This window comes from Acartia tonsa, chromosome 8 (genome assembly GCF_053477335.1).
Source record: "Acartia tonsa isolate MP-2025a chromosome 8, ASM5347733v1, whole genome shotgun sequence".
NCBI lineage: Eukaryota > Metazoa > Arthropoda > Copepoda > Calanoida > Acartiidae > Acartia > Acartia tonsa.
Genome location: NC_137267.1, coordinates 9,434,343 through 9,444,377, shown reverse-complemented (window position 1 = coordinate 9,444,377; position 10,035 = coordinate 9,434,343). Strand labels below are relative to the sequence as shown.

The window sequence follows — 10,035 nt, the reverse complement described above, 5'->3', positions numbered from 1 at the left end:
AATATTTATATACCATTTAAAGTTATTGTGACAATGACAATCACAGCACAACAGTTTTAAAGGGGGTATTGCATGACTTTGGCACTTTGGGGCCATCAAAATGTAACTTTACAAATTGTCTTAAAAATCAGCCATGTGACGGCATAAAAGTGAGGGATTAGCTCTCGTTTTTTAGGGGATTTCTTTCCACTTTACCTCTCATCTCCTTCATTTTATGACGTCACATGTCTGATCTTTTCGACACTTTGTAAAGTTACATCAAAATCTTACAAAATTTTAATTTCTTTTTCTGCAAAAAAAATCTACCTTTAATAGTAATATAGGCCTGTTTTCAGCTGTCTTTCCTATCTCCAGTAAAGTCACTTTATCCCTTAAATATCAAATTATACATTTACTTTATTTTAAACAAGGATGACAACATCCATAAAAGCGAAGCACAGAAACGGTAGGACAAACGGACATTAACACTTACATAGTGTCAGAACTGAATAATCAGAATATAAATGTATAAGAAACGAAGCAAAATTGTAAGTAAGTTTGTTGAAAAACTGCTTGATACAGGATAATGTTTATGGACATACTTACATTTTTAGGACTTGATTATAGAGTTGATTTTCTTATAACATTATATTTTGTTGTCCCAGGAATCAACATACCAAAAATCAGATCAATCGGATGATTAGATCATATAAAAATTTGTTCTTAAAAAAGTAAAAAATGAACATGTTTAAAATGGACGTACGGACATTCTTGTTATGATTATAGAGTTGCTACGCTTTCTAAATTGTACCTAACTACGAAAGGAATCACCATGCAAAGTCGATAGGACAATTCTAACATGCCTAAATTAACGAAAAAAGCTATCCATTTGTGACGGACGGACGGACCGACCCTAATTATAGAAAAGCTTAGCTTTTAAAAAATAGTAGATATTGTCTTCATATTTATTGGTAGAAACTTGAAAGGAAAAATAGTTAAAAAATTTGCAACAATGATTGTACCTGTTGTCTGCTGAAATTCTATGCAGCCAGGCGTATATAACTTCTAAACTAAGAAATATATATATCATATGTTTCATCAATTTTAATATATAAAAAATAATAATAGCTATTTCTAGCATTATATTATAAACAGCTTTCTGCGGATATAAAATGTACAATTATAAGATTAAAACCAGTTTTTAGCCCTGTGATGCCGAAGGCACTGGCTAAAAACTGGTTTTAATCTTATAATTGTACATTTTATATTCGTAGAAAACTGGATGTGCTAGACATAAATTTTTCTAATCCACCGGACATTAATCAGTTTTGAATGAATATGAGAAATAGTTTTTTCGTATGGATGAGAATCGGTTCCTATCCACCGGATTCGAATGAATACGAGAATATTCCCATTCAAACTTTATTCTGACATACAGATCAATGTATAACTCTTGTAGGGTAGCTTCACTAATATAATTGGTTTGAAAATACCTTTGATACTCTCTCCAATTCATAACATTATCTAAATAAATAAAAATTATCCTAAAACATTATTAACTAGCGGCTACTCCCCTAGAGGCCTCTAGTGGCACTTTTTTTAGTGATTGTTTTTTTTATATTGGGTCTATGTTGCGTTCAAGTCTCGTGAATATTGAAATGTTTTCGATTTTTTTTGATTTCTCTTAGGAGGGTTGTGGTACCCTCCCTTAAAAAAGTTATAAACCTTCCTGGTACCTATGAGAAGCTACCCTGTAAAGGAGAACCCGACCGGTTCAGCGGCTAGCGAGATCCTTTGGTACAAACAAATAGACAAACAAACATCTATTAACCTAATTATAAGGATAATTATTCTGTCTGTCTGTGCATAGCTAAGGACCTCGCCAAAACGATGGACTAAAGTAATTCTCCTTTAACATGAAACTTCTTATGGGTCAAGAAAAGGTTGATAACTATTTTACTCTCTTATTTCCTCTTTTTTTTCACTAAAAAAAAATAAAAAAAATGTCTATCTGTCATGCTATCAATCTATCCATCTATTTATTTAATTTATTTGGACTTGCAGATACAAATAGGCCCACTCCCTGAAAAGTGCTTAGTCGAACACATAAAACCCCCTGCCTATTATTTTATAATAAACTAGCGGCTACGCCGCCTAGAAGCCTCTAGGGGCACTGCACTGGTAGGAGAAGGAAAAGTCGATCTCATCCTATTTTAAATTTGAGTTTCAAAAGAGTTTTAAAAAAAATTTTGTGGGAGAGGGGGGTGAATACACCCTTTCGAAAAATAGTTTAAAACCTTCCCAGGACCTATAAGAAGCTTCACTGTAAAGAAGAACAATATTGGTTCAGCGGTTAGCGAGATCCTTCGGGACAGACAAAAAAACGCTTACTACTTTATATAATAGGATTGAGAATAACAGTGGATGTGTAATTATATTGTGATTTTTTTATCTTAAGGTAGGTACAGGGTAGATCTGCAGGGTTAGGGCACCACAGATAAAGGCCCTGCAGGGATTTGGCCTTTAGTGGAATTTAGGCAGAAACAAATAACTATTCCTTCCTTATTTTCCAATTTCTTCAAAATAAAGGAGCTGTGCTCGCAGGACATTTAAATGAAAGCACTTTAAGATTATGGTATTTACCTGTTGAAATTTTCCTTGGGAATCTCAAATTTCCAAATGTCAAGCTGTATACAGAGTCGATGATGCCTCTCTTATTTAATCTAAATAAAATATCTTCTAGCTATAGTTGTGAGGACATCACCTGTAGTCTCTTATAGCTCACCACTAGAATATTGAATACTTCATCTGTGTGTCGCAGGTTCGAACCCACCCGAGAGGTATCTTTTGTAAAAAGTTGGCAGTTTTTGTAAAGTAAAAGTTGTCGCTAATATAGGTATTAAATAACAAAATTTAGGTAGTTGATTTAAACTTTAATCACAGTTAATTTTTATCTTTTTTTACAATTTTAAACAATCCATATAGATGAATATAAAGTATCAAATGCTGTAATAACAGTCTAAAACAATATTAACTATTTCATGGAATTTCTTTACCTTTTTTCATCAATCGAATTTTCTTCATCTATTGCAGTTTGAAGGTTGTGGATTTTTATTTCATAATTAATACCCTAAACATAGTAAACAAGGATGATAACATCATAAAGTGCAAAAACATGCAATACATAAATAAACATCCAACTACCTAAAAACTTGTTTGGGATCCGAAAAATCCATAGTCATTATTCCATCTAATTTAGATAGGTAAGCGAATAAAACATTGAATAGACAGATTAAAATATATCCTGTTAGTGTTTCCTATAGAAAAAAAAATTATCCTTACCTGATGTTTTAAGAAGTCAAAAACTCTAGATCTGGAATATATATAAATTATACAAAGTATTAAGTAAAATAATAACCTCAAGCTTTTTGTAAGTTGGCGCTATCATACAAAATACCCCCTTCCATATATTGATATGCATTTTAATTAAGGGGAGTGCGATCATAGACGTCCAAGGGGGGGGGGGGGGTAATGGGGTGATAACCCCCCCCCCCAAATAAAAAAGCTTGGACGCCCCTGAGTGCGATAGTTTTTTGTTTGTTTGTTTATTATTTTAGTTTAGATTAAGTTAGGTTATATTGAGAACTGGGTAGCATCGCAGGGTCAGGGTTCAACGCAGTGCAGTGACTAATTATAAAAAAATTATCCTCCAACCCTTATTTTAAAATCATTTCAGAAGTACGGGGGAGGATTGGAGGAGGGGGGGGGGATCAGTGCTCAACTGGCACTATGTGGGAAAGCACCAAACCAATTCAGTTACTTAGGACCTAAAAGAACTCTTATTTAAAAAAAGGATTCTGGGGCTAGGAGTATTCTTATAAAATTCATTTAAGAGCTGATAGAACTCTAATGAACAAAATATTAAATCCCAACCTTAACACAGGACTCAATGAAAATGTTACTCCATGCTGTTCCTTAGGATGGGTCCAAAAATCTACTCCTGAAAATTATTCATGATAATTCATGTGAAAAATTGTGTGGTTATTATGTCAACATGTGTGATGTAATGTCAGCAATATTATATCAGCAATGACAACTTTTTATCAAAGTATAAATATAAAAATATGTAATTTACTATGATCTAAGATAATTTGTGACTAAGGAAATATGTATATAACTTACTTTGAACTAAGAAAATATGGAACTTACTATGATCTAAGAAAGACATTTGGCTTGAATTGATTTTGTCCGATAATTCAATCAACTAAAAAAAACAAAAAATAATCATAGGTTGTTTTATAGGTAGGTTAAGTCTTTTAGTAGCGAAGCTACTCTATAATTTGAAATGTCCGTCTGTCCGTAAGAAACGCTTTGGGAGAAATGCGATTTTCTCGGCTCCTATTCAAGATAGATAGTTGAAATTTTTAGTGAAGATTCCTATGACATGTGTCCATCTAATCTATACATTGTTTTGTCCTTCTGTCTGTTAGATGGGGTGCTAGATCGATTCCTAGATTTTTAGGTTTTCGTGATTTTCTCTATTCCTATTAAGGATTGACGACTGAAGTCATCAGGGATTAAATATGCTTATATTATATAAATATTCCATAAAGTGTTATTAAGATATGTCTATTAATTGCGGTGCTAGATCGATTCCTAGATTTTTAATTTTTCGTGATTTTAAAGGTAGCGTGATTTTAAAGTTTTCGTGATTTCCCTATTTCATCAATTTGGATGTTTATTGCATGCTGCTGGTCTATACTAAATGTTTACCGATATCCATTCATAATTTCTGAGCTTCGCTACTTATGGATGCTGTCATCCTTGTTTTTTCTCAAAATGCCTTATTGAATTTAGGAGGGGTTGCGCAGGGGGGAATGAATATAGAATATACGTGGATATTATGACAGGTTGCTATCATGGACATCACTTATAGGTCAGTTTGTTCATCCAGTAGTAGAGGAGGGCATGAGATAAAGGGGTGGCAGGTTTCGTTTGTTTTTTGGTCAGGTTAGGTTAGGTAATATTGGGTATAGAGTATCATCGCAACAAAAACTACAGACCTGATAACCTGTATAATTTCTTTCCTGTGTATGTCCAAAATAAAATAAGCTTAAAACTAGAAGGTTAGATAATAAATCTCCCGCCATTTTTCAGCATAGTTTATATGACCTGAAAAGCAAAAAAATTATTAGCAAGGACGTCTAAGCTTTTTTTTGGAGGTTTGGGGGAATATTACCCCTTTTCCCTTAGACGTCCTTACCTACGAGTCAAACAAGATATCCTAAGTCGCACAAATAGTTGAAGATATTATCTGTTTTTTTCTTCAATTCTTTAAAATTAGCGGCTACGCCCCCTAGAGGCCTCTAGTGGCACTTTAAATATTTGGTTTTTTTTTTGGTTCAAGTCTATGCGATACCTATTTATGTTGCGTTAAAATCTCTCTGCGAAAAAAATCTATTTTTTTATTTCTCTTGGGAGGGTGGTGGTACCCTCCCCCAAAATAGTTAAAAACCCTCCCTGGACCTATGAGAAGCTATCCTGTAAAGGAGAATCATATCAGTTCAGTGGTTAGCGAGATCCTTCGGTACAAACATACAAGCATACAGACCCACAGACAAACACGCAGACATCCTGTTACTTTAGTACAAGGATACACGATTTACAAGGATGACATCCAAAAAAGCGAAGCTCAAAAATCAGAAGTTGGACAAATCAACAATAAAACAAAATTCTATGTATAATTCTATACAAAGCTTTAAAGTTATTAATTCTCAAAATTGCTTTTATGCATTCTATTATATAAAGTAGTAAGGTTTATTTTTGTCTGAAGCTTAATATCTCAATAATTAGTATTACTTAACCAAAATAGATAAAAATCAATATGTTAAAATGAACCTACAGACGTTCTGTTCTTGATTATAGAAATACTATGCTTAAATTTCAAATACTACCTAAGGGTTTCATGTACTATTTTAGCATGCTTAATCAACGGCTAGAGCTGTCCGTTAAGACCGTTACTATGTATGTAGAAAAGCTTTGCTTTCAAACAACTGTATCTTATTAGATGAGTTGTAAATCATGACAAAAATGAAATTTGCAACAAAAATAACAGTTACTAGTACAACTAATTATTACATAAGTAAAATTAATATATCATTCAATTGCAAAAAAACCCGCTATACTTGGTGTAAGTAAATATTCATTAATTTAGCTTTATCAAATGATGAGCTATCGCTCAATCATTTAATACCTTAGGATATAAATATTCATTCTCACATAAATGACCCCTTAAATAGTGGATGTAAATATTCTTTTTTTCTCCCCGAGGTAGTCATTTTTTTGTTTATATGTAGGGATGGAGGGGACAATGGGCTGTTTATTATAATATTCCCCAAATTCACAAAATATCGTTTTCTTATTTGTAGGCATAACAATTTGTCGGACTTTTATTGAATTTTGATTGGTTGGTTTATTAGTTGAGTGTCCAAACATTTCAATCACTAATTGTAATTTATAGAAGGGACAATTTTGTGTACTAACATTGGGAATGTAAATTAATTTCTCGGCCATTGTCTAATCCCTATAAATCTCTGATATGTAAGACTTTCATTTTATTTTCAATTTACTTGAAAAGAAGCATTTTCTATCTTAAACAATACAATTTCTACTTGTCTTTTTTTAATAAGTATGAAAGCACCTTTGAAAAAGGGTTGCTTAATAAGGGTGAGGGAAGAAAATAATGCTAACGAATTAAATAAGAATATATATTTGAACTAGGAAACCACATAAAATTTTTTAAACTTCTAGCTTTAATGGGTTCAGATGTGGATATAAGAAGAACATCCCCCGCCCCCCCCCCCCCCCAATAAAAAGATAAAAATAAAATGGTTCAGATAAGAGCCTAGACATTTAGGGATAATCTTTATTTAAAACTTTTCTTTACCTTTAGTTTATTTGAATATGTGTTGGAAATAAGTAGAAAAATAAATTACTTTTATATCTTAAAAAATTGTTATTTTTTGATAGACCCAGTATCTTTAGGGCTTAAAAAAACAAACTTCGCATAATTTCGCATACACAGGGTAAAGTTCTCTGATATTATACATACATCTAATATCACCATGTAAGAGGATTTGCTTGCGCTCTTTTGCGCTTAAGAGATCTGGAACCAAACGTAAAATTTTCATTATAAGAAAATTGTCTATTTTACAGAAATCGTGTATGCTAAGAAAACCATCTACAATTACAACAAAAAATGAAGATTTGACTTCTTTTAAAGGCTAAACGCATTAATCATTACATACTGATTCCAAAAATATATAATACTTAAAAATAGCTTTAAAAAATAAAGGGTCCACACTGATTTGAAATGTTGTTTAGTTGACCTTAAAAATAGTTGTTTACAATGATGAAAAGGAACTTAATTCCATACCTCTGGTATAATTATTAATTACACATAAAATTCTTATTTTTCATAGTAAAGCGCTAATTCTTTCGGCTTTATTTCCAAAAGCTTGTGTATATTACTAAACAGTTGTTTAAAAGTGTATTTTCCAAAATGTAAAAAAACTATTTTTTGTCACTCGCTGGAACATAGTGACAGGGAAATAATACTTTAGTGAATCTTATTTCTTGAATAAATGCACCCATAGTCTAAATTTTAAAAATCTGTCCGACAAATATCGAATTTTAATTTTCAAAGACATTTATCCTCTTATTTCCAAATATTTTTACTCAAATTTTGGATGATTTAATTAAAAAAAAAAATTAGGTGGTTTCACTTAGCATATGTCCCTTTATGACGTTTGTCCTTTACGAGGTTTGTCCCTTTAGAAGGCTTGTAGGTGTACCCTACCTGAATTGAGTAAATAAGAAGTTGTAAGAAAATCTAGAGTAAGGGCTGGGAGGGGTAGTTTTTATAACTGCCTAAAACCTGCCATTTACGAGATTTTACTGGACAAACACATATCAATCTCACTGCTTTATATTTATGGATAGATCGTAACAAAACATATTATAAAGCTATATGATTATGATGTGAAGAATTGTTAGTAACTAAAGAGTGTGATACACAAATTTTAGTTTAGGCTTCAAAGGAATGACTTACGCATTACGCAATTTACAGGGATCAGAAAGGATAGATCAATGGACGATTAATGGACGATATACGTACCCAATGATGAAAAACAAATTTACCACTTCTGTAGATTACATTATTGGTTGAAAAGTTTGAGAGCCGACCAATAAGAGAAAATTTATAACTACCCTTTTAGGTTAATTTTACCAATAATTTACTTGAAATTTTATATGAATCATAGTGTGTAATCTGTGTGTACCAAAGGATTTTGCTAACCACTGAACCGATATGGTGGCCTATATGGTTCTTGTAGGGTTTTTAAAAATGCCCAAATGCCCCCTCCCCCACTATATTTTTAAAAATTGAAAATAAGGGGGCTTAACACAGCGGGGACTAAACCTGCGGCGCACTAACATTGCAGAGCTACCCGGTACACCATATAACATATACATACATATGTAATGAATATAGAGTCGCTACACTTACATAATGCTCTGGTATGTCTTTTAAGTCGTCGTTTCTAATGCTCAAAGCATTTTTATAAACATTCTTTTGTTTTGATTCCATAAAGTAATTTAAAATGCAATGTCTTTAAGTTTAAATAAATTTTAAAAAGTATTCGTGGGGGGGGGGGGGGATTTCGTTTTTTGTTTGTTTATTTCTTTAGGGTATATAGGTCAGGTAAGGGTAAGGTTTTATTGAGAACTGTGTACCTCATGGCTAGAGCACCGGAGTTATAGGCCCCGAAGGCCCGGGGTAGGCATATAGGATAAAAACAACGCACACTTCTTTTCAATCTATTACAAAAAAAAGTAGGCGGGGAAGGGGGGGGGGGTATTGTATGCATGCAATTTTGTTCATCCTTTAATCCTGAAAACCAAAAGCAACTACAATGATTTACTAAAAAGATTATTTGTTCATCCTTTATTCCTGAAAACCAAAAGCAAGCAACTACAATGATTTACTAAAAAAGATTATCACTTTAATAACAAGTATACAGGAAAAGAACAGACAGGGATAGAAAATGTGAAGAAAAAAATAATTTTCTACTATGGCTTCGAAACTGAATTATATCCGCTGGATAAGAACCGGTGCTCAGCAATAATGAAAAATCAGATATAGCATCGTATTACAGACATCTGTCCACGATATAAATCCTCAAATTAACACCAGTATTCTTAGTCTGAGCCTTCGGCCCAGTGGGCTAAGAAAACTTGTTTTCATATTGATATCTGAGGAAAGCTGTATATTATACAATGTTATGTGGTGTAAAAAATTATTTATATTCTGATTGTAGATATTTGACTCTAATCAGCTCCAATATGGTTCAGTGGTTAGCTGAATCTTATTGCCTGAAAGACATATAGTTTAAAATTAGGATTAAAAGTTAAAACCATACTGATACTTTTACTAAACCTTATAAAAAAATGTAAATTGTTTAACGACTTACAGGGCACCTCACACACTTATAATTTTGTATAATAATATTTGTGTTAATCTATGCTGTTCCCCCAGACAGTGCTGTGGAAGAAACCCCTACTTAACCCAACTTTAATGTAAATTGGATCTATTTTGTATAAAAATTTTCACTTTTATAAATCTTTGCCCATTATTTGAAACATGGTTGCGATTTGAACTCTTTGTAGCGAAGTTTTTGTATATAATTGGCATGTACGTCTGCATGTCCACCATGTACCGCAAAAACTTCCTGGCCGTTTAGTATGAACAACTTTTTAATCTTACTAAAATGCTTGACCTTAAGTACAACAAAAAACAAGTAAATATTGGGTTAACCAATACCATAAAAAAAGGCTAAGGATGAAGCGACTATTGAACTAAAATTAGTATTTAGATTAACTGATTCTTTCTATTTGTAATCAAATTGTCAAAGTTCTTTTTCCACTCATATACCACGAAGTGTTTCTTTGTAGCTGGAAATAATACTTTTGAAAATAAATCAATAATTAGTGATGGCA

At 32.4% G+C, this 10,035-nt stretch overlaps 1 protein-coding gene across 1 annotated transcript in view; it reads right to left on the bottom strand.

The window, feature by feature from the left end:
• LOC145325681 (zinc carboxypeptidase A 1-like) overlaps positions 1 to 5,153 on the bottom strand; it is a 5,652-nt gene extending 499 nt beyond the window's left edge. The window contains exons 1-9 of the mRNA XM_080168635.1: positions 5,043 to 5,153; positions 4,189 to 4,243; positions 3,913 to 3,979; positions 3,322 to 3,352; positions 3,036 to 3,109; positions 2,623 to 2,702; positions 1,473 to 1,503; positions 1,002 to 1,049; positions 307 to 370 (exon numbers count right to left, since the gene is read on the bottom strand). Coding sequence (XP_080024761.1) covers positions 307 to 370; positions 1,002 to 1,049; positions 1,473 to 1,503; positions 2,623 to 2,702; positions 3,036 to 3,109; positions 3,322 to 3,352; positions 3,913 to 3,979; positions 4,189 to 4,243; positions 5,043 to 5,129 — 537 coding nt within the window. The 5' untranslated portion in view covers positions 5,130 to 5,153. The remainder of the gene's footprint in view (positions 1 to 306; positions 371 to 1,001; positions 1,050 to 1,472; positions 1,504 to 2,622; positions 2,703 to 3,035; positions 3,110 to 3,321; positions 3,353 to 3,912; positions 3,980 to 4,188; positions 4,244 to 5,042) is intronic.
• Positions 5,154 to 10,035: the final 4,882 nt, after the last annotated feature.